The sequence below is a fragment of the Polypterus senegalus genome, chromosome 11 (assembly GCF_016835505.1).
Source record: "Polypterus senegalus isolate Bchr_013 chromosome 11, ASM1683550v1, whole genome shotgun sequence".
NCBI classification, from domain to species: Eukaryota; Metazoa; Chordata; class Cladistia; order Polypteriformes; family Polypteridae; genus Polypterus; species Polypterus senegalus.
This window is the reverse complement of record NC_053164.1, coordinates 14,757,210-14,783,432: the sequence shown is the minus strand read 5'-3', so window position 1 is coordinate 14,783,432 and position 26,223 is coordinate 14,757,210. Positions and strand designations below refer to the sequence as shown.

The 26,223-nt window shown below is 35.6% G+C and overlaps 1 protein-coding gene across 2 annotated transcripts in view; it reads left to right on the top strand.

Annotated features, from left to right (window-relative positions):
- The window catches only part of ppp1r37 (protein phosphatase 1, regulatory subunit 37), a 178,950-nt gene extending 152,969 nt beyond the window's left edge, over window positions 1-25,981 (top strand). For both annotated transcript variants that reach the window (XM_039768064.1, XM_039768063.1), the window contains 6 exons: window positions 4,234-4,346; window positions 8,907-9,048; window positions 13,980-14,146; window positions 17,002-17,959; window positions 22,495-22,587; window positions 24,842-25,981. In XM_039768064.1, the coding sequence (XP_039623998.1) occupies window positions 4,234-4,346; window positions 8,907-9,048; window positions 13,980-14,146; window positions 17,002-17,959; window positions 22,495-22,577 (1,463 nt within the window). In that variant the 3' untranslated portion in view covers window positions 22,578-22,587; window positions 24,842-25,981. The remainder of the gene's footprint in view (window positions 1-4,233; window positions 4,347-8,906; window positions 9,049-13,979; window positions 14,147-17,001; window positions 17,960-22,494; window positions 22,588-24,841) is intronic.
- Window positions 25,982-26,223: the final 242 nt, after the last annotated feature.

Genomic DNA, 26,223 nt, shown 5'->3' with positions numbered 1-26,223 from the left:
CACTTATATGAGTGTTTAATGTTAAAGTAAAACTCATAAACAACTGTTTTAAGTATTGTTTTTAAGTCTTTGTTTCTTTTTTGGCTTTGGTATGGTCTTTGCTATGTTTTGCCGTGTATTTTTAAGTAGCATTATTAACACTCATCCAGACAGTATTTGAATACATGGACTTTAAAAGCTCTACTTAAATAAATTAGTGTGATGCAAAATAATCTTGAAATGCATTTTTTTTATTTGTGCAACATGCCTGGTGTCAGGCATATCAGCTTACATTAAAAATTGGCTCTGACTTGTGTTTAATTTCTCTGTGAATATCTTCAGTCTTCTGGCAAGCAGGTGACCTGAGGCTGCCCTTTAATTGGTTGTTTTCAGATTTTTCCGGGGATGCAGCTCTCTGCGCTCCAGACACTCCCACATTTATTGGCAGCAAATTACTGTTGTTTTTAGGGTTTTTTTTTTATCTAATATAATTGGACAATCATCAAAGCCCTGTTTTATATTCACATCAATGGTTCACAGTTCACACCTACCACTAACATAGCTAGAGATGAGCGAGTGCAACTTTAGGGAGATGGCACCTTGAAATGGAACTTCAGAAATCAACATTTGCTTATTTCTTCAATAAAGCATAAATCGTTCAATTGCAGAAAAAGAAAAGAAGCTAAAGGCACTTGAACCAAACCAGTGTCACTCAAGAATTCAGTAGCAGGCAAGTGATAGAGGAGAAGCTTACACTCGGACGTTTTCCTGCACAAGATCTGCAGGTAGTCGAAACCTCTCTTAGGAGGAAAAGACTACCTGGAGAAGCAGGCATAAAAACAGCTCCGCGATCACCATGTTAAAGCACTTCAGATGCATCTCCTGGTTGCTTGAGTCCATCTGCCTTAGGTGTATGGTCACCAGCGAACCTCAGAGGGCTGGTGGATAGTGGGCATATGAGTTGCCTTTGAGGCAGAGTGGGGTGAGCAGCTTGAAGATGCCACCAAAGTGCTCATTTAAGTGGCATGTCTGCGGACCCCTGATTTCAGAGCTCCTTTTTTATTGGCTTCTTTGGTTGACCCACTCCTTTGGGGAGTTAGGCAAGTATATGAGATATTCAGTATATATGTTTGTGGTTAGTAAAATAATGGTGTGCATTGGGATGATTTTGGTTGTGAAAATTGTGCCAGTACAGAAAAAAGTTTGGGAAACACTGATCTAGACGATAGTGTAGGGAAAAAAAATTTGGCAGGCTTATTGACATGACTCAGTTTAATCAGAATGTAATTCAGAAAATTTCAGGCTTTTAGGAAAAGGACGACAAGATTTATGTTCAAGGAAATATAGGTATCCTATCCTATTTGACAGAATAAGATTTAGGATGGATTTGTCCTGTGTGTGTAGTACAAGACATGCTGGGGTTTGAGTAATGTTTTAAGATTTGTGAGTGCACTGGATCTTACAGTATGAATTTTTACCCAGGTCAGACTGGCAACAAGTGTTGAATAAAATTAGGATAGCAATGTGGGTGTGGTAAATGATAAACTGGCATGCAAGACTTGGGGGGGCAGAAGACTACTGATTTTGTGATATGGATTTATGGAATATAGTAGAAATGGCCAAGAAATGGGCACTCTATTAGCAGAGGAAGAATTAGATTTGGATTGGACTTATGCTATGAATGTGTTATAGGACATACGAAAGTCCATGTTATTAGAAGATTACAGATGTGAGTGTGCAGATGTTGGAATGACATTTAACAGAATGGGGAACTTGGCAAGTAGACAGAGGATTGGGACATTTAGGGAGTGGTGTATTATAAAGTTTGGGTGCAGGTGCACCTGTTCCTTTCCACATCTATAGGGCATGTCAAGGGAAGAATAAGGGGATTGTGGATGTCACGGACTGAATTTTTGGATGCACAATAGAAATAGGAAAGCTGGCATTAGATTGGACACCTTGGTGGAAAAGGTTTAATGCATTTTATCCTGGACATGCCCTATGTGCATTAACACTATAATGAGGACCACGAAAGCATATGGAATGACCAGATTGATAGATGCAGTTTTGCTCATAAATTTATATACCCTGGCAAAATTTCTGAAGTATTAGATGATATTTGGAAAATATAAGTAATCCTGCCGATTCCTTTTAATTAGGCTGTTATCACATAATTGTTTGTGCCCTTTTTAAATTGATATAACGATAACTGAAATCACCCAAATGGGCCTGTTCAAAGGTTTATATACCCTTGAATGCTGGGTCTGATAATATACACACAAGGAAAAAGCCTTTACAGTGCCAACTTACAATAAGCCGTACAGCATCTGGACAAGCCTCAGAACTTATGGATCAAAGTCCTTTGGAGTGGAAAAAAACAAAATAAAAGTTTATGGTCATAACCATAAACACTGTATTTGGAGAGTATGCAACAAGGCCCACGATGAAAGTACACCATCCATACTGTGAAGCATGAAGGGTGGATCCCTGATGTTCTGGGGCTGTGTGATCTACAGTGGCACAGGTAACTTAGTGAAAATTGATGGCAAGATGAATGCAGTATGTTACCATAAAATATTGGAGGACAACTTGAATTCCTCACTCCGGAAGCTGCGCATGATACGCATTTGGATCTTCCATCATGACCATGATCCAAAAAACAAGCTGAAGTTGACCCTTCTGGTGTACAGCAGAAAAAAGTGAAGGTGTTGAAGTGGCCAAAACAGCCTCCTGACCTCAAATTCATTGAGCCAATTTGGAGAGATCACAAACGTGCAATTCATGTAAGACGACCCAAGAATTTACGAGACCTGGAGGCGTTTTGCCAGGAAGAATGGGCACCATCTGAGAAAACCAAGGGCCTCATCCACAGCTATCACAAAAGACTGCATGCCATTATTGATGCTAAAAGGGGCAATACACAGTAGTAAGAACTGAGGGTATGCAAACTTTTGAACAGGGACATCTCATTATTTTCACGATTACTATGTTTTATTTAACGGCTGTACTATTCTGTGATGCTCTATAGTTTAATTTGGACTCCATTAAAAGTAAATAAAATATGTTTTGCCTGATCAGTCATCTTTTTATATATATATATATATATATATATATATATATATATATATATATATATATATATATATATATATTACGCATCTTACAAATTCTACCAGGTTATGTAAACCTATGAGCACAACTGTAGATATGAAAGGCACTATATAATAGAACATGCTGCTTCAACTACTGCCCAAGTTTTTCTTTTCACCAGCTGACACTGGTTACGTTGCTTTCAGATTTTTTTTTTGATCTTTGAGTAACATACTTGCAAATATAATGCAAAATATTTCCAATTCATTATTACTATATTAAAGACTGAAAAAGTTTAAAGAAAGAGTTCTTGATTTTACCAATTTTATTTTTTTATTTATATTTTTTTTGGCTATGTAATGGTGGTCACAATAATGTTAGTTCACTTTAGTTGTTTTATTTTTCGTCATACCCAATTAAATGTTTGTTGTTTATTAAAACCCATTTAATGAGAACTTAAATGCAGGTAATTCAAATCAATCACAACAAAGCCATTTGAAGAAATCAAATGCTTCATTTTGATATACTCATCTTTGGAATGCCAAAAAAAAAACAAAAAACCGAGTAACAGTGAAAACATACACAGGCACAGGGATACGTTTATTCTACAGGCTGAATAGAAACAGAAATCTGAACCAAAGGTTTCTGGAGCTGTGAGATAACAACCTGGACCACAACACAACTCTCCTGTGCTAAATATCTTTCATCCATATTATATGCAGTACACTGCACATTTATCACATGCTGCATAGCTTTTTATATGACATTTTGTTTTTCCGTTTTCCTATCATTTAGTTTATTAGTAAATGTGTTATGTGATTTTAATGGCTAAAATAAAAAGTAATTTATTGCATTTTAAAATTTAAATTGAAGCCGAATGTGTTTTAGAGGCACAAAATTAAACCTGACACATTTAAATGAGGGTATGCAAGTTATGGATGGTATTTATTACCTTGGAGAATCTGTGTTGTCTTTTGTTTTCCGCACATAAACAAGATTTGGTGGCAAGCCAAGAGTTTTGAGCACGTGTGAAAGAAAAGTATAAGTCATTTAAATTAAAATAAATTAATTAAATTCAAGCCAGATGATGCAGCAATGTGCTTTTTAACATCAAGCATTTTCTCTCTCTTTTCTCTCTCTCGGGGTGGTGGCTTTGGCTGTTAGGACTGGCATACCTGTGTGAGGGCCTTAAGGAGCAGCGGAAAGGCTTGGTGACTCTTGTATTATGGAACAACCAATTAACTCACAACAGCATGACGTATTTGGCAGCAGCACTGGTGAGCCTTTCAGTTGTTTATGTTTTAAAGAGGATCCTTGTTATTTTTTCCCCATGGTTAAATCCTTGGTGGAAAATGTGCATATTAACAAATGAGCTCTCACAAATCATCCTTCGCTAACAAACAGTAGATAATTTGTCATCAACAAACTGTACCTGAAACCATCCATAAAGTATGAAGAATAGTTTTCTGCTGTTACTGTAACCCATTTCTTTTATTTACTTTAAGAAACTATTTATTGTTTAGAGCCACATAGTGTTCTCATTTGGGCACTACTGTTTATAATATTTGTCTAATGTACTGTATTTTTCTTTATAGTTTATTAACTACAGTCCTTGATATTTATTTGAAATTTTGAAGAAAATATTTTAATTTTAAACAGACTTTTATTTTTCATTTAGTTTAATTGGTTTAATTTGGACATAATTTGAAATATCCAGAAATAGGAAACAAGGATATATTCTGTAGCATTCATCTGTGTTTAAAGCTGTAACATGTATAATAGTACTAACTAAAACCAAGTAATAATTAGTTACGACTGATGTATATTTGTATTTGATCTTGAGGGCACTATAATCCAACATGCTAAAAGAATTAAATGTAATTCAGATTGTGCTGTAAGGAGGCTTCTGTTTCAGTGGAGACTAGAAAAGCACCATCACAAGAATACACAATATTTTTATCTCTGTGGTTCTGTGATAGTATACATTAAAATAACTCTATTCACATTCAGTGTCTCAACATGAGATATGAGTTCAGTTTCAAATGAGCCATTCCTGGTTAAATATGATATGATTATAGTGGAGTAGGTTATTAAACAGTGGTAGGACCATGAAGTATCACATTATGTATTCAGCTTCTTCATACATACGAAGGGGAGTCCAGCTAAAGTTAGAAAATGGAATTTATTAGAAAATGGAACGAACCTTAACAAAACTGATCATGTCATTTCTCAATGTCGTCTCCACCCTTCTCAATGCACTTGCGCCACCTGCTTGGAAGTGTCAGCAGAATAAAAGGATCTGTCTTGTCCTCTCAACCACCCGTGCACCCGAGTTCTTGTCAAACACTACGTGCCGAGGGGTACTACAGTCACTAGTGCAAGTTACTGTGACTTGCTGGAGACCAGTGTGAAGCCTGCTTTTCGATCCAAGCGGCATGGACTGCTATCTCAAAGAGTCCTTTTGCTGTAAGACAATGACACACACACTGCTAAGAACACACCAAGGCTTGTCTGGAGTAACTGAAGTTTGAGCTATTCCTACATCCTCCTTATTCTCCAGATTTGGCACCATGTGATTTCCACCTTTTTGGACCGCTAAAAAAACATCTGGGTGGCCATCAATTCAACACAGATGACAACAAGAAGAAAACGGTGCATGCGTAGTTGCGAGGAGAAGACAGAAACGTTTATTTTGCAGGAATCCAGGCAGGGGGCACAATTACATTGAGACTGGTGGAGACGACATTGAAAAATTACATTATCAGTTTTGTTCTCATAAATGCAGCCACTTGGATAAGGATTCTGCTTTCAGTCTAATCTGTATTTATGGTTCAAATTAATTTTCATTATAATCATTATTTAGGGTTTCTCCATAATGCTGCTTTGCTCCTTAAAATATTGCAGTTGTACTTTCTTTAAAGAATTGAAGAGTCATTTTTTTTTTAACCTTCCTTATTGTTTTTAGCAATGAAACACCATATTATGTACAATACCACACTTAATTGCTTATTTGTTTTGTATCATTGTTTTATGTTGTTGTGATAAGGCAGCTTGTAATTAGAATCAGAGTATGGGTTATACAAAATTCAACTTTTGATGAATTGCCTTAATCTCACACTGAAAAAAATCAAATAAAGCAAATCTTAAACTTTAGTAAATTTATTCTGAAAAAAAAAATCTTCATCAAGAGGTTATTTTTATCAAAACCAAATGTGCCACGAGTATTGGCTCCCCTGCATTTAATACTTTGTACAACTTCCCTTTGCCAATACAACAGCACTGAGTCTTCTCTTTTAACATCTTATAAGGTTGGAGAATGCCAATCAGGGAATCTGAGACTATTCCTCTTTACAGAATCTCCCCAGATCATCCAGGATGTTAAGGTTCTGTCTTGTGCATTCTCCTCTTTAGCTCGCACCACAGGTTTTTAATGGGATTTAGGCTTGGGAACAGGCACAGCCATGGCAGAAGCTTTATTTTGTGTTCCTGTAACCATTTCCTCCACATCAAGAGGAGTCAGATGAGGTGGTTCGGGCATCTGATCAGGATGCCTCCTGGACGCCTCCCTGGTAAGGTGTTCCGGGCACGTCCAACCGGGAGGAGGCCCCGGGGAAGACCCAGGACACGATGGAGGGACTATGTCTCCCAGCTGGCCTGGGAACACCTTGGGATTCTCCCGGAACAGCTGGAAGAAATGGCTGGGGAGAGGAAAATCTGGGCCTCTCTGCTTAAGCTGCTGCCCCCGCGACCCGACCCACGGATACGCGGATAAGCGGAAGAGGATGGATGGATGGATGGTAACCATTTTTGTGTTGATTTGGGCATATGTTTTGGATTGTTGTTCTGCTGGAAGATTCAAAGATGATACAGTTTTAGTTTCTTGGCGGTGGCAGCAAGATTTAAATTTTAAATCTCCTGATGAGGCTATGTACACTAACAAGATTTACAGGGCCTCTGGATAAAAATCAGCCCCACAACATCATAACATGTCCACTGTAATTAAGAGCAGGATCAGCATAGCCATCCTTTTTATGCTAAACTCACCATTAATGTTTGTTACCAAAAATCTCCATTTTTTGTTTCACCTGACCAGAAAACATAGTTTTAACCAAAGTTCCAATACATTTAGCAAACTCTAGTTGCTGATGTTTGTGGTTAAATGACAGGCAAGGGTTTTATCTAGCATGCCTTCCAAAAATCTTTTGCCATGGAGTTGGTGTCTGATGTTTGAGACTTGCTGACCCTAGTATTCTACTTTTATCTGTATTTCTGCAATAGTGACTCTTTGGGGATGACCTCTTTTTCCATCTTGATCACTGTGTTTGGGGGCAAAGTAAACTTGAGTCCTCCTCCAGGCAAGTTGGTAACAGTTGCAGTTGATTTGAACTTTTTAATTTTTGCCCTAACTATTAATAAATATGGTCATTTCCGGGCAAGTAGCATTTTTTTAATAGTCATTCCTAGACTTCTGAAGATTAACACATTTGAATTGTGTGTTCTATCTTTCCCATGTTGGTGATTGAATTGAGAAATTTGGCATCTATGTCACCTCGTATTCATGCCCTAGTGAAACAGAAAGTCATCGAATATTGCTTAAAAGTTTCTACACACAGATAGATAGATACTTTATTAATGCCAAGGGGAAATTCACATACTCCAGCAGCAGCATACTGATAAAGAACAATATTAAATTAAAGAGTGATAACAATGAAGGTATAACAGACTTTGTATAATGTTAACGTTTACCCCCAGGTGGAATTGAAGAGTCGCATAGTGTGGGGGAGAAACGATATCCTTAGTCTGTCAGTGGAGCAGGACGGTGACAGCAGTCTGTCTGTCGCTGAAGCTGCTCTTCTGTCTGGAGATGATCCTGTTCATTGGATGCAGTGGATTCTCCATGATTGACAGGAGCCTGCTCAGTGCCCGTTGCTCTGCCACGGATGTCAAACTGTCCAGCTCCGTGCCTACAATAGAGCCTGCTTTTCTCACCAGTTTGTCCAGGCGTGAGGCATCCCTCTTCTTTGTGCTGCCTCCCCAGCACACCACCGCATAGAAGTGGGCGCTCGCCACAACCGTCTGATAGAACATCTGCAGCATCTTATTGCAGATGTTGAAGGACGCCAGCCTTCTAAGGAAGTATAGTCGGTTCCCATATAGGTTCCTATACTCCTCCTCCTGCCCACTTCTGATGCAGCCCATGATAGCAGTGTCATCAGTGAACTTTTGCACGTTGCCTGACTCCAAGTTGTATTGGAAGTCTGATGAATATAGTCTGAACAGGACAGGAGAAAGTACAGTCCCCTGCGGTGCTCCTGTGTTGCTGACCACGATGTCAGACCTGCAGTTCCCGAGACGCACATACTGAAGTCTGTCTGTAAGATAGTCCACGATCCATGCCACCAGGTATGAATCTCTGTCAGCTTGTCCCTAAGGAGCAGAGGTTGGATGGTGTTGAAGATTCAGATCAACTTAAAAATGTAAGATATACATTTTAAAAAATTCTTCACTAAAACTTTGTTCATAATGATTCTGGGGTCCCAATAATTGTGGTATTGTTAAAAATAATTATTTCCTGATGAGAAATTAATTATTCTCAGAATAATTTACTTCTATTAAAGGTTTGTTTTCTGGTAATGTTTTTAGTAGAAGATCAAGATAATTCACGAAAAGGTGATTCTTTTGCAACCCTTTTTACTCATCTTTACCATGAGTGCCAGTAGCTGTGGAGGGGGCTGTACATTACACCTGCCTGTCACATCATGTTTGTTGTAAGTTTTGAAAATGTACCTCCAACTGCTACTTGCTGTACACCTCCATAATGATATCTTTGTGTTTAGCCTTTCACGCAGAGTTTGGAAACTCTCAACCTGGGACATAATGCAATTGGAAATGAAGGAGTCCACAAACTTAAAGATGGTCTCATTGCAAATCGTTCAGTGTTACGTTTGGGTTTGGCTTCTACTAAACTCTCTTGTGAAGGTACAGTAAGGCTGTTTGGGTTTTTTTTAATGGCTTTATTTTTTCCTTTTTGTATCTTATGACATTTATTAACAGATTTTTTAAAATTCATCTTTAAAGAGATGTAAATGATTTTGTTTACTAGTTAATGAGGATTCAGTATTATGTTTAGTGTTTAATTTTACTGTTTAGGCCTTATTTAAGTATTATAATTTATTACTCAAACAAATAATGGCAATGAATTAATGTACTTATGCTAAAACTGATCAAGTAGCCGTTGATTACTATCAACACTTCTTAGGGATGTGGGAACATAATATGATTTCTGTAAGGAAACCAGCATGGACTCGGGGGAAAATATGCAAACATCATATAGACAGTGGCCAGCCTGGAATTCAAAGTTTCCCGGAGCTGTGGAAGCAGGAATAATCACCGTGACATCTTCCATAAAACCTTATAAAACATAAATATTTGTTTCACAATTAAACAATTCATTAGTCAAATGCCACCAGTTATTATGAACATCTGGAAATGTAAGTTTATATCAACACTTGAAATGAGTTTTAATAAACAAAAACCATGGAATGCAAGTTCACAGCACAAGGTTACAGTAATAGCCAGACTGACTCCTTTTAGTAAGGTAAAACTGCTTGAAAGATTAATTTAAAAAAGAACATCCACCGGATTCCACTTAAAATATTCTTTTTTCATAAGATTTAGAGTGAAACAGAGGCACAATACATTAAACAGAATATAAATAGTGTAACTAAAAGAATGAATCACGTGAGTCTCACTCTAAAAGGTATCAACAATTGTAGATAGTGAAATATGTAGCTAAATCCTGGCTCAGTAATGTCCTGAAATGTTGGGCTGGTTCCTATTTTGCACTTGACTCTGCCAAGATAGGCTGCAACTCCCCCTTGCAAGCCTAAATTGGATTAAGTTAATTGAAGTATATTGTGTTACATTACTATACCAATATTGCTGAAGATTAAGTAGCAGAAATGGTAGAATCAATGTGACAATATTTAATTAAGTACACTTTCTGTAGAGTTTTTTTTTTTCTCAAAAATAAATGTTAAGTCATTTGTTTGTAATCTTAAGCACACGTTTTTTTTTCCATATGGAATTAGTCAGATGTATTCCCTCTGTAAATAAGAAAAAAGAAATTTGACTGTGTTCAATGTACCATAAAACATATAGCACATTAAAGAAAAACTAACATACAGAAAATGGACTGTATGATGGTTTTGTGATAATGGACAGCTAATGATTATTTCTTACTTGTCCAAATTAGTTTTGTAGTTGCTTTAATGATGATGACCAGTTGCAGGAATTTCACAGCTTGTTTAAATGATATTATGCTGTTTGCAAATCTGATAAGCTGCAACTCATTGAAGTAATCATATTGGTCTGAAAATGAATGATAGTGAAGAATAGTCTAAATTAATCCTTGGGACGTTTTAAGGGAACTTCATCCATTTACCTTAGTTTAATTTAAGAATGAAATCAATCCTCATGATTACAGTCGATTTCTTTTTTCCAGAACCTAACATTTTTCTAACCTTTTCAGTCTAGCTCAAAGTCACAGAAAGCCTTTCCTAAAATTCCTGTACTTCAGCCCTGGACAGAGTACCAGTCCATTACAGAGCTCACTAATGCATAACGCACTTACACAAGGCCCAGATTGCAGTTGCAGTCATTTAAAGTATAGGTCACATTGTATGACTTCTAATTGGCTAGTCGATTGTAGCTGTTAATCTCTTCATTGGACAATGTCAGTTTAACACAACTGAAAGTCGCTGGGCTTTTCAAATTTAATGACTGCAATGGCAACTTTCCAGCATATTCATGCTTGTTCCTTTTTCTAATGGCCAATAGCATGCTAGCTGGCAGAAAGTTTAACAGAAGGGTTCCATTCTGTTGTGGTATGTAAAACACAAACATCAGACAGATCAGGCTGTCTCCTGTTGGCAAGGTCCAAAGCTCCCACTTTCCTTATTCCTCATTGCTTATTTATTCATTGGTTGTCAGCTCTCATCCACACAGAGCCCACCCCATGACTAAAAACATGTGATTTGTGGACTAATTGGGCTAGGTAACTGGGTACGTCAGACTACACAACTGGTCTTCATGGGGGCTTGCTGCAGACTGCCTTTGACTTGCTAAGATTATGTAATGAAGGCTATGGCTGAAAATCGCAAACAAAGTTGTCAAATGTGACATGGCCTTAATTTGCACATTTTTGAGGATGTGAGACTAAAACTTAGGCACCTGGAGATGAACCCATGCTAACATAAGTAGAATGTAAAAACTTTGCAGGTGTTAAAACTAGGTGCAGTATTCGATCCCAGGATGTTAGATGAATAGGGTGTTGGCACTGATCACTGTGCCATTTTTTAGGTTCAGATCCTTTACAACACCTTGAAGAAATGTTTTTGTCTTAGTCACTACAATATAAAAATGGATAATTCTATGTGTCTGTGTTCAGATGTTTAATTTGTATGTCTGTTGGTCTTACTGTTTTCCATTTTTGAATCTGATATTGCTGCTCATTCTTACTCATCTTGACAAAGGGCTTTAGGATCACAACGTGTCATTACTTACTTTCTAGTGTCCTCTATTTGTATAACAGTAAAGATAATTACATATTTTTGCTAAGCAGGATATCTTATTTTTGCTTTGTTAAACTTAACAAAATTAGACCTTACGCCACATGCTGATTGTTGACACTTTGAAAGTCTTTGAACTGCTCCTTTGTTGAATGGTGTTTCCTTGTTTACGTGTAAGTATGCAACTAATGGCCTTATGAGATGAAAACACATTTAATGCTTCACACAAAAGGAAACAGACCTACTGTACTTGCAGCACTGCTGACAGCATATTAATTTGATAATCAATAGTCTCAGTGTTCACAAGCCTCTTATCACAGTTTTAAAGACTCAACACGCTCACTTTTATTTTGTATCACTGACCTAGCAGCCCTAATGCATGTTAGGACACTTTTATGCTGCACATAAAAACAGCTTTCAGAATTCTTAAAAATCTCTTCTTGCAAAGACATAATTTAACAGTAATATCCCCTTTCATGTTATTTTTATTTTGGATTGCTTGATGGAAGGCTTGCACTCTTGTTGTTGTTTTTTATATATATATATATATATATATATATATATATATATATATATATACTATTATATATATATACTATTGTATATATATATATATATATATATTATATATATATATATATATACTATTATATATATAAATTATGAAAAGTGCCGGAGAGCAGTCCGAATCCTGGTTATCAAATGAGAACGCCAACAGACACTTGGACATAAATCCAGCATATGCAAACTTGAGAAGAACATATTCATAATAAACAAGACTTTACACCCAATACCCTAAACCCAGACCACACTGACTTGGCCGCCTTCCCCACCTACGCCTCTAATCGTAATTTTTTGCTACTGTATATATTGCCTTTGATTCTTGTAAGTGTAAACATTATCCTCAGATGAAGACCCCTGGCCGGGGTTGAAAGCTCAGGAATAAAAAACTGCTTTTGATACGTGATTCATTTTCTTCCTTTGTGGATCTCCAGCTGCAAATATGTAAACCGTATCACAGACCTTCTCTTCCATATATGTGTATGTATATATATATGTATATATATATATATATATATATATATATATATATATATATATATATATATATATATATATATATATATATATATATATATATATATATATATATATATATATATATATATATATGTATATATATATATATGTATATGTATATGTATATATATATATATATATATATATATATGTATATGTATATGTATATGTATATGTGTATATATATATGTATATATATATATGTATATGTGTATATATATATGTATATGTATATATATATATGTATATGTATATGTATATATATATATATATATATATGTATATATAAAAATAAAAATAAAGGGCCTGCCTCCCAGCAATCGAGGCCAGAATCGGGAGGAAGAGGACGAGGTTGCCTGGGAGGAGTGGTGGAGCAGGAAAGTGTTGGTTTGGTGGTAACTGTGTGTTTTGTGTTTGGACTGTGTTTGGGTTGTGTGGCACGGGAAGGCGTGTCACACAGCTGAAAAAATAAAGGAGCCTTTGAGTGTGAACACGTGCCTCTGCGTATTCTGTGCGGGTCGGCGCTATATAGCGCCTTGTTTACATAAATATATATATATATATATATATATATATATATATATATGCATCGAGTGTAGCCTTGGCAGCTCTTGTTCAGAAAGCGGACACAATTTGATTGTTTCACAATAATTAATATTAGGTATATAGGTAAGTTTCACATTTCTGTAATCATTTTAGCCCTAAAATAGTGATTTAACATCAGGGACTGGTTTTATTGGCCATAAGGTTAGTGTTTGGACGAGGAGAAGGCCGTCTCAAGAGGTGTCCGCTTTCTGAACAAGACCCGCCTTGAGCAGTTTCTCTTGCAGAATGGAAAACTAACTTCATAATCTGGCCAGCCAATTCGGGAACTGGCAGTAACAGTTAACCAAATTAAATCAAAGCAGTGTTACAACTGTTAGAAGAATGAAAATGCTGTACACTTTAAATAGATTTAGCTGCTATTATATAATTGTATTAAAATACTTCTCTTTCTGGGAGTATCATCAGTTTCAGCAGCACAGTTTTACTGATCTTGCTTCACATTTTCGAACATCTAAGGCTGACTTTCTAGTCCAGCCTCTCTTTGTAGTAATTACACATTTTTACTCCATTTTCTCAGATTTCATTCCAGAATCTAACAACTTGCATGTCTGGTTCATTTGCCCAGTGTGAATGACTGTCTTGCAGGGGAGTTAGAATGAATCTATATTGTTACAACTCAGACAAACTGAAAATCCATTTTTTTTCTTTCTATAGGTGCTGTGGCAGTGGCTGAGTTTATTGCTGAGAGCCCTCGACTTTTGCGACTAGATCTACGGGAAAATGAAATAAAAACGGGAGGACTTATGGCCCTCTCACTGGCACTAAAGGTTAATACATCTTTGCTCAGGCTGGATCTAGACAGAGAGCCTAAGAAAGAGACTGTAAGTGTTATTCCATTGTAAAATACTATTTTAATGTTAAACATTACATACAGTATCAATAATTGGATTAATAAAAAATAGTAGTTTTATTTATTTATATGGAGCCTTTCATACTGAATGCAATTACAATTTTATACTCCAGTTAAGAATCTTTACATAATTTAAGTAATGTTTAGTGCTTATCAAGACATTTCTGTCTTTATAGGGTTTATATGAGGTTAACAGTGTGAATGTTTGTTCTTGTACATTCATTCTGAAAACTGTGTTTGTTTGAAACATGGTCTTAAAAACCATTCTGAAACTGGTCAGAAGTCCGTGTTTAGTCATGCGAGGTGACAACAATGCTTATTGCATTGTTAGGACTGGAAACATGTCTGAGACTAGTCAGATACGCGAACATTATATAATTGTTGGACTGGCATAAAAAACTATGGTTTTGTTTTCTTAAAAGAACTGTGCAACATTTATGCATGTTATTGGTGGAAAGATGTTAAAACATGCCCAAAGACATGATCCGCATAACGTTCACCACTTTTAATATTACACACCCAAGTCATCACTGGTGAAGCCATATTGTTTTAGAAGTCACATCATTTGTTAAATTGATATAACTTGTCTGTACTCAAGGGGTTTCAGTTGATTGTAACATAAATATGCCTACATTTGAAAGATCCAATTTGTGGTGAGTCAGTGTCGTGGCCTAACCTACTCAAAGAATGTCATTGTCAATTTATTTATATAGCACATTTAAAACAACTTAGGAATGCTTTGGCCAAAGTGCTTTACAATAATAGAATACAAGAAAACAAACAAATAACATAAATAGAAATAAAATATAAGAACATAAACTAAAATACATAATAAATAGAAGTGATGTTATATAATCACAATGAGGAATCCATCAGTATTACTGAAGGTCACAGAATGCAAGTGAACAGAAATGAGTCTTTAATCTCGTTTTGAACAGTTCAATTGTAGACGACTCCTTTATGTGATGAGGTGAAGAGCTCCACACGCGAGGTGCCACAGCTGTCCCCCTTAGTTTTAAACTTGGTACGAGGGACAACAAGAGACAACTGACCAGAAGATCTAAGCACTCTAGATGGCTGGTATAAACCCCACAATTCGGATAAATAGGCAGGAGCTAGCCCATGTAAAGATTTAAAAACGAGCAACAAGATTTTAAAATCAAATCGAAAACTGACAGGCAGCCAGTGTATATAAGCTAAAATAGGAGAAACAGAGTCAGACTTTCTTGCCCCAACCAGAAAACGAGCAGCAGCATTCTGGACCAACTGTAACCTGTGTATCAGCGATTTGTTAATCCCAGAATACAGCGAGTTGCAGTAATCAAGGTGAGAAAAAATAAAAGCATGAGTAGCTTTTTCAAGATCCCTAGAAGATAAAAAAAGGCTTGATCTTACCTAATAGTCGAAGCTGGAAAAAGCAACTCTTGACTACAGAATTTACTTGTTTCTCAAAAGAGACATTACTGTCAAAGATAACACCAAGATTGCGGATTTGAAGTTTGCAAAAGACAGAGAAAGAGCTGAGAAGACGACAAGAGAACTCCAAGAAAACATGATTGATTATCACAAGTCAGGGGATGGATACAAGAAAATATCTAAGTCACTGAGTATCACTTGGATTCCAATTAATTTGCTCATTAAGAAATTGAAAAAGTGAAGGGTGGCGAAGGCGTCGGCAGCATCGTGCTGTGAGGTTGCTTCTCTGCAGCAGACCCTGGAAGGCTTGTAAGGATAGGGGATAAAAAGAATGTAGCAAAATATGGGGAAACCCCATAATTTTTGGTCCAAGAGAAAAAATTTCAGTGCTGAATCTGTGCAATGCCGACAATATTTTATTACACATTAACTGTGATTCACAGAATGGGTCAAGACTTTTTTTAAGATGTATGATTTAACAAATCCACAAGATATAATTCAGAAAGTAGGTCAAACTCAGGAGTCACTGGACAAGAAAATTCTACAGAGCAGTGTGCAAAGTGTGAGTTATCTAATACACAGGCATACTTGCACATTTCCACCAAGTTCAACACCACACTTAGCATTGTACATTGTTATCGTAGGCTTGTGTATTTCTGCCATATTTTTTAGCTCCATATGAGCATTTCTTTTGTTGTTTTTGATTTCAGATATTTTGTTACTTGGCAGTGAGACTCTCAACCAATGGCAGCCAATGTTTATCCTCTACAGCAACTCTGTAATCCCATATTATAATAATGTCACTTTCAGTTGACTGAGACAGCTGTAGAAGTTCAAACATTTGCCACACAGGTTTGTTGGAAAGGTGATGAGTCACTGAGCTCTTCAAGACATCCACTTCTGCTGCCAGTGTTTTTCTATAGAGATTACATGACAGTGCAAGCCTTGTAGCACGTTTCTCGGCGATGGGTGGGTCTTAAACAGCTAAATCTGCAAATCAGAGGGTGTGTCCAGATACATTTGGCCGTGCATTATATGTAATGGACTACTTTGCTTTCCTCATCAATGCATTCACCTTTGAGAAGTTGTGATGATCATATAATTGCATGTTCTGCTTTCTTAGTTGCCAATGTAAATCTGTTTTTGAAATAAAATCAACATATTCATTTGCCTTTTACTTGGACTCCATGTGTAAAATTTCACTTTAGTGTTTAGCTTTTGATGCAGCAATACTTCAGCCAGACTAAATTTTAAGTTTATTAAGCATTAATTAACATATATATTTTTAATGTATACTTAATACCTCATATCAATCTTCTCTTTACCATGTTTATTAAAAAATGTAACTTCATTTGTGTTTTAAACAATGTTCTTAAATGTATTTTGTCTTCTCCTTTAATATATTGTTAGGTAAAAAGTTTCATTGAGACCCAAAAAGCTCTGTTGTCAGAAATTCAAAATGGGTGCAAACGAAACTTCATCCTTGCAAAGGAGAAGGAGGAGACAGAGCAGAAGATGCGTCAGTCTGCCTCCATGCCTGAAATTACTATGGCTTTACCCCAGGCTGAAGAAGAAGCAATGTCTGAGGAGAGCCAACAAGACATTAGAGATGAGAACACTAGTAGTAATGAAGAATGTGATAATGAACAATCCGCTGCTGAAGAGGAGGAGGAGGAGGAAGATGAGGAGGAAGAGAAAGAAGTGGAATGTGCAAGTAAAACACAAGAACAGGAGGATGAATCTGATTCAGATACAGATGAAGAGAATGAAGAAGTGGAAGGATCTACACAAACCAATACAGAAGCACAACATCAGAAAGCAGAGACAGTTTCTGAGCTTTCTGCCAAGATGTCAGAGCCAGTTGCAGAAGTGAGAGTAGAGTCTGTAGCTCTTGTAGCTAATGCTGCTCCTTCCTCTAACTTAGAAGAAAAACCAGTGGCAATTTTGGACACAACATCTAATCAGAGCTCCCCTCTACGGAATAATGAGAGGCATATTTCAGTTTCTAGTCCAGGTCGAGGACATAAAATATTTGTTGTGACCAGAGTAGAGAGTCCTCCTGAACAAATGGCAGCACCAGCAGGTCTACAGACAAAGCCTCTTTTTAGCCAGTCTTCTGCCACTTTAACTGTAGGGGCTGAGGTGCATTCGCTCACAAACTCTGCCTCACATTCAGAGCAAGTACCACCAAATGCATTGGTTACACCAAGAAGGTCAAACTGTGAAGAGAAATGTGAGATGGCAGAGACCACATCTTGTACAACAATGGAGGGTATGCCCCTTCCCAATGGACTGAAAACAGAATTTGCCCTCTTGCTTTCTGACCCATCTGACATCCCTAAAACTGCAAGTTGTGGAACTGAACACGGTAAGCAAGTGCCCCTGCAGTACTGATAGAGAAAGTGTTGGTTTAACTGACTAATTTAAATAAACCTCCAGTTACGATGCATGTTAATTACATTCTGCTGGAATCATTCATGCTCTTATGTAAAATGAGTTTTTTTTCGTACTTTATAATGGACCTTCTGTTATTGAATAGCAAATTATTACGCTGACTAGGGAAACAAAATAAATACATAACATTATCGAGACCCCTCAGTCTAATTCATGGTGGCAGAGGGCTGGAGCCCATCCTGGCAGAAATGGAAACAAGGCATTATTGTACTCTGGGTTTAACTGGGTACCAGTCCATTACAGGGTCCATTCATGAACACACCCACATTTGCACTTACCAAGAAACTGAATCTACAAGGCAGCAGTGCTAACCACGGTGCCACTATGCCACTGTCAGGACACAGTTCAGTGATTTAATGATCTCAAGGATCCTAGTAGTGTTTTGAAGAGTGAAAGACATTGCTGGACAGAAATTTAAAATTAACAATGTACTATAAGTGGAGATCATTCACTTATCAAACAATAATTGAACACATTCCCTGTCATCTTGGAGAAAAATGTTGCATCTCAATGCATATCTTTGCTGAAATTGTGAAAGTATCAGTTTGGTTGTGTTGGAATGATCCAAAGAAAACTGGTTTAGTGATGGCAATTAAGTTAAAATTATAGGTTGATAGGCAACTTTAAACTATGTTAGAAACTGTTGCTGATACATTTACAATATCTAAGTGATGCCAATGTTAAATAAAAGTGCAAGCAAAATATTTTATAGTGAAAAATAATTTTATTTAATTCTGGTATTGATTATTGTGGAATGTACAATTTTAAAATGTGCTTTTCAAAAGCTAAGGTATCTGTTTTAGGCTAAGCCAAAATTTAAAAATGATGTAGTAGACGACATTTGAGTGCAGTTAAAACATTAGTGAATTGAGTCATGCAGATTCAATTCAAATAAATTATTTTAATCTGAGTGGAAGGAATTAGCTGATTGTAACTTTTGTGAATTACACGGCTTTCTTTTGTCTGACCTCTGTGAATATAAAAGAGTTTTGTTGAACCAAATCACTAAATGTCAACTTAACAAACTTTATGTACATTGATTGCACACTCTTGTATTATATGATAATTCTCAATTAATTAAATACAAAAAGTAAAGCTTTGTTTTTAGAACGTTTTACATTCTAGTTAAACTGGCCAGTCACCTGATCACTTACCACAACTACATCATTATTTTGTATTTATGTACATACATAAAGGAATGTTATGTGAAAACAGATTCTATTACAAATGAACTAGGTCCTGTACCTTCAGGTTAGGAAACTTACTGTATATGATTAAATCATATTGCTAAGCAACTAATTACACTAAGGTAATTAACATACAGTAGCATCCTGTCATCACAAGGTCATCCTGCTTATGTGATGTAGGGTATGGAATAGGTTTGCCAGATTACCGTAGACAAATGCACCCAAAGTCACCCTCATAAACACATAAAGTACTGTTATATCTAGTTGTTATCTTTCTCAGACATTATGTACATAGCTGGAGATTGCTAAACCTTTGTGATATCTTTACAAAAGTAGTGCCCCCCAAGATTATTATAGTTTTGCCTTTTTATATTAGTTTTTATTTCTATATTTTTTCTGATCTTACTTGCAAATTCAGTTAGTTTTAGTTTTCCTTCATCGTGTGTTTTTAGTTTTAATTTACCTTTTATTCACAAAGACATTTTTATTTTATTTTTATAAATATTACTTTCAGTTTTAGTAAATATGGTATAGTTAAACAGCTACTATGGGGTTTAGTTTTTTGCCACAGTCAGACAGAACTGTACACGTAATGGGTTTGGATACAAGTTTGATGTTAGTGGAAGCTTACTACATGGTTTACTATCTACTTTTGTTTTTGTCTGATAAAAACAAGCATAATCAAAACCAGGCACTGAATCTGAACAATTTTATATAAATTTAAAAATATTTTTCCATATCATTTGTGCTGAACAAATGTGCGCTGACTGTTGTCACGTTTCATCTTTTCCTTTTCTTCCCTAGAATGGGCCAATTTGTGATGAAATTTAGGTGAATTTTAAGCTTTGAGGTTTTTTTTTTTTTTTTTTACCTCTAAATGTCTACAGAACACAACATATCCTGCTCCAAGACAGTGTTCTTACAATTTATGCCTTCAATATTGTTTTCAAAAATCTCTTCTTTGTTATTTTCTACCAGCCATATTGATCTCTTGATTCCATCTCAGGCACATTTAATTTATAGACAGAATTTTGCCACCTGCAGGCCTCAAAAGATATCAAAAATCAGAAAATAGATTCAGTTGTGTTGTGACAGGTGTGATCATGAAAATCATGGGGGCTTAGGAAGAACAGGGCTGTTAGGCTTGAATCAGTGTGCAGAGCTCACCTAGCCGTATTGAGGGAAACAAAGAAAATATATATAAAATACCTGGAAAGGGTGCCAGCCTATTGCAGAAATACTGTATATACACAATATGTGTGACATGGCTGATATTAAGAACACAGAGAATGATATTTCAACTATCTGTTTTGAAATACAGAGAAAGATTGAAAAGAGGAAGACAAGATATTTTAAAACATAAATATGCTACCGGATTATTTTCACAATATCAGGTATTTTGAGCTGTGAATGTAAAACTAAAAAATGATAAATTAATAAATACAGACTAAATACAAAAACACATTATTAGGTTTAGTTTTTCACCACTTGAACGACTTTTTTCACCTACCTACCTGTAGTTCACTAGAGACATTGACAAGTCAGGAATTGTACAAGGTTTGTATTGCTTCATTGTTAAATGACCTTTTTAAAGTAAAAGTGATTAGTCAGCAACAATATTCTGACCTTTTATGTTGACTGCTGCTGGAGTATGTGAATTCCCCCTTGGGGATTAATAAAGAAAGTATCTATCTATCTATCTATCTATCTATCTATCTATCTATCTATCTATCTATCTATCTATCTATCTATCTATCTATCTATCTATCTATCTATCTATCTATCTATCTATCTATCTATCTATCTATCTATCTATCTATCTATCTATCTATCTATCTATCTATCTATCTATCACAAAATATAATATAAGGCATGGAGGATTTAAGAAACATCACCTTTAGTTGTTTGTGCTTAATTAAGAATCAGTACATAACATTTTAAGACTGAAGAAACTGTGGTGTTTCAAAACATTGAATTTCTAGAGGGCAAATGCCAAGAAAAAGGTTTGAGAATCCTTGGCCTAGAGATATCAAACAACATTTGATCACATTTGTGTCAGTAGTCTACTGTAGTTAAGGATTTCCTTTGATTTTGATAGGTCTACTGTTATCCCAAATGATGCTGTGTCACTACCGTTAGCGGTACCCAAGATCAAAGATTGTGCTCTATTTCACAGCTTTGGATTTACGTTAGTGGGTTGCTCTGACCAGATAGTATAATGTTTTAGGAGGTTATGGTTTAAACAAGTTTTGGAACCCCTGTAGTAAACTATTTACATTTAGACAAATGATATGTAGTCTCAGAAGTTTAACTTAAAACATTTTTTAGTTATACTTATTTAAAAACTACATGGGGTGATTTATACATTCTTCAAATCGGGTTTAATTTTTTTAAGAACGTCAACCTTAGCAGGACTGGTGTAGCCCCTCTGTTTAAAAACCCCTTGTTTATTGCAGTCTATTAAGAATTATTTTAAGGAGACAGACTTGTTAACTTATTTGGAAATTATAATCTTTGAAAAAGGCACAGATTTTCTTATTTTGATTCCAACTGAATTGCAAATTGTCAAGTACAAATTGAGAATCAAATTTAATTGACAAACCCTGCCATGAATTCACAGTTCTGCTAGAACAAATATATAAAGCCTATTTTCATCAGAATCAGCGTAAGTTAGCTGTATAATAATAGATTTTCCTAAAAAATAAACCAGCTTTTTTTGTTTATTTAATTTTTTTTATACATTAACTGCCAGCAATAGGAGGAAACTGCTTTTAGTATGCAAGCAGTATTTTAGGCTATGGCCCGTTGAGAGTCAATAACTTACTGTCATAATTACTAAAGGCAGTAACACATAACCCTAGGAAGTGAACAGGGGCACTGTCCGAGCAAATGGGTACATCAAGAAGATTGAAAATGTATATTATACAGTGCAGGTACCAGTGAAACAAAGTCCCATTCTGGGGAGGCACTTCCATTTTTTTTATGGTAGGTGAGTGAGACTGTGGCATGGGGAATTGAGCTTCCCTTTGTACCCTCACAATCTTTCACTGGCCATTTTTCTTTGTTTTTGGCTTTGTCGGTAATGTTTAAAGCATTGTACCCACATGTTTTCAAGTGTCTGGGGATAGAGCCGCAACATAGCTCTTTGTGTCACCAGTTTATTTTTATTTTTTTTTCAGTTGAATAGGACTGAAGGTTTAGTACCAATTGCTTTACTATTCACAACCTTTAAATGTGTATGTTCCTTTCTTTTTCATGTCAGAACTGAGCTGCAGCAAGAATGATAAGGAGATAGAAGAGATGCTGTTAGAGGCTAGTCTTGAGGCAGGAAAAGAAGCCCAATGACTCTTTCCTGGTAATGTATATAATGTTAATCCTTCATTTGTATATTATGACCCAAGAGTGCCGCTTGAATGCTGGTGTTTGATGAGTGTGACAGGATATTGAGTAGAGTTACTGCTTACTCTGGTATATAATTTAGGCGGTAATGTTTGGGGTTCTGGGCACTGTGCTGTATGTCCTTTTTTCCCAGAATTTGTGTTTCAAGAGCTCTGGCTTCATTCTACCTAAGTATAAGCTCTATAAATTGAGCATAGAACGCTGCTGAAGATTTGTTTTGCTCTCCTATTCTTATTACTTATGGATAACAATATTAAGGGACATCTTTCTACTTGACCAAAACCATATTGAAGATAAGATTAGAAAGTATCCTACTGAAGAATTAGTTGTCTTTTTGCAAAGATGCAAAGTTATTCTTGAAAATGTATAGAGAATTACCTGAGGAAAAACATTAGTGGTAAAATTCGCAGAAAAGATTGAGAAACAAAAAGTAACTTGATTATATCCAAGTCAGTGTTTCTAGAGCGGAAACTGGTAAACAAGTTAAATTGCAGCTAGGCTTTGAGGGTTCTGTGATGTATTCTTTGTGGGAAACTCAAAGTCAAGTTATCATTCAAATTTTAACTATCAGATCTTTCAGAAACAATGCTTAGACATTTTAGAAATAGGAACTACAAGATAAGAAAAAAGTTGCACTGCAAATGGATGAGCTTCATGTCAAAAATTTAAATAATGAGCATATATGAGAGTCTATTAATAGAAATATTCTTGGACCATACTGGAAAATGCTACATGTAAAAAATATGACATAATAGGGAGTGGCAGTCAGCAAGGACACCACAATATGGTATTATTACAATATTTTTTTTTAATTAGCATATTGCATTATTCTGAGGTTTGAAGTTCACATTGAAAAGTCATGGTTATTTAACTTTAGTTAAAGCTGTAGTACTAGGGTGTTGTACCGTGTTAGCCATTATGAATTTAGAGAAAAGTCAAGTAAAATGACACCTTTTATTGGCTAACTAAAAAGATTACAATATGCAAGCTGTCTTCAGACTGAAGAAGGGGCCTGAGTTGCCTCGAAAGCTTGCATATTGCAATCTTTTTAGTTAGCCAATAAAAGGTGTCATTTTGCTTGACTTTTCACTACTTTAGTTAAAGCTGAAATTTAATTTCCATAACCAATAATATTACACACCTCTACTCAACTCCTGTCACTTTTTTTTATTTTGTTACGTAAACATTTTTCAGTTATATTAGTAGTATTTAAACTAAAACTGGGAATACTAAGGTTACCAGCTCATAGATTGGTGCATTGTATAGCCTTAGCAATGAAGATTTTTGAGACAAGCCCTTGTTTTTGTGAGACAGTAGCTGAGAATGTAATATTTTATACTTAAAATAATTTGTGAATTATACAAATATGGACTACATAAAAGATCTCATAGTTGGTGCAGGTCACTTGACCATTCACATGCTGTGTTCATATTCAGTTTTTTATTATATGTGAGGCAAAGGTGGAAGACCTTTCAATTCTAAAAAACTGATAACCTTGCCATATTAATGAACTATTGACTAGCATTTTGCATGTGCATGGACACATAGTTTGGACATTAGTTAAGGACAGATTTCAGGCAAATGTTAAAAAGTTATTCTTTACGTAAAGAAACCTAGACATCATGGAATACATTAGCAATTAATTGCGGTGGAGAGTAAATCTTTAGAGACCTTCAAATTTCAACTGAATGTTATTTGGAGAACATAACTGAATAGAAAGGACAAGCTTGTTGGGCTGAATGGTCTGTTCTCTTAACAATATTTCACATTGTAGCCAGATATGGTGAACAGTTCATTACAGTCGAAGTGTCTTCAGCAGAAGTGTTGTGCTCATCTGTGTGTGACTAGGAAAAAAGACAGTTTATGATTGTTTAGATATTCCTTCAATGTAACGTTTGCTAGCTTCTCACATAGAATTAGAGTTTTTGTATCATTGTCCACTTTGTACATAAGATACTGATTGATGAATATAACAGTTTTCCCACTCATTATTATTTATACATATGTAGCTTCAGTTCTGTTCCCTAAGTATTTATGAAGTATGTGATTTATTTGTTTCCATATTTACATTATTTCACCACATTTTAACCAGCTAAAATTAGGACTCATGTTCACACAGGAACTTAACCAGCTGTCATGTGGCATACAGCACAATGCCTACTTATTAACTTCTGTTATTGTTTTCTATCCTTGTGTCTCCTGTTTTTCAGTGGCCTTGGAGCTTGTTGGATTCATAAATGCAGGTAATCCCTAGGAGAAACTAAAATGTGCCTGTTTGACAGTATAATTTTGGATTCATTCATCCCCTGGAAAACTTGAGAGACAAAATTGTTCCCTGTCACTTTAACTAAACTGTAATGAGATTACAGATTATTTTAAGATCACACTATGTTGCTGAATCACTACATTCCACCAACACAACCCAGAGGAAGAATTTTGCAGGTCATTATCACCAAGAATGGAAGGCACTGTTCTTATTAACCAAAGATCCAGAAACACTGGAAGACCATTGCATTGGCGACTGGAGAAAACACTTCATGGAGTACTAAAGAAAATGGACTTTCCTCATTTGCCATTGCAGCCATGAACAAGTCTACAGTCATGATTAGAGTTCTACTGTCTTGTGCTGAAATTAATTTTTGTCTCGCCAAAATGAATATGCATGTCATTCTCTCAGAACAATGTTTATACTTAGTAGAGTCTCAAAGAGGACATGAGAATATAGAGTACAGTAAGGAAAGACTGACAGTATTGTTGGTTTTCCTGTAGCCAGGCAGGTTGACGTTATTAGGGTGTTTCTTTCTTTCTTTCTTTTTTTTTTTGCCACACTTGCTCTGACACTACAACGACAACTTAAACATCTGCCTAGAGAATTATGAGTTGTGTTTATATAGAGAAGTATGGAAAGCCACCCACCCAACAGTGCATCTTTGTTTTGTTTTTTTCTTTTGTATGTTTTATAAAGTTGTCTCACATGCTTTCTGGTGGTCATTCTAATCCCAACTTCGTAATCTCTTTTCAGTTTGGTGCTTTTTAGAAATATTTCATCTACACACTTCCTAAGTTAATTTTATGAAAAACGTTTTCTCTTTTCAGTATGGGTGACATCAAGTCTAGGGTTTTTAAAAATGAATTTCTGAAGCAGTTCTTTCTGTGCAAAATGTTACAAACACAAGGTATATCACTTAATGCAGAAGTGACATTGTGAGGAGAAATGGGAAAGAGTGAAAGAAAAAGGTACATGTTTAGTCTAATTTTGAAATATCCTGTATGCATCTTGTTCATTCTCCTAATATGTCCTATGACAAATGTTTCCACTGCAGCAAGCAAATAAGGATGTAATTAATCATTTATTTATATTTATATATATATATATATATATATATATATATATATATATATATATATATATATATATATATATATATAGTACACATGCTTTTCATTTCAAATAGAATAATATATGTGGAAGGAATTATTAATATTTAATATGCAAATACTTTCTTTATCGCCGAATCTAAGATGACTACGTTGGTCTATAACTGGACACTTTAGCAAATGAAAAAGAAGATCTGCTATGTGCTACGAAAAC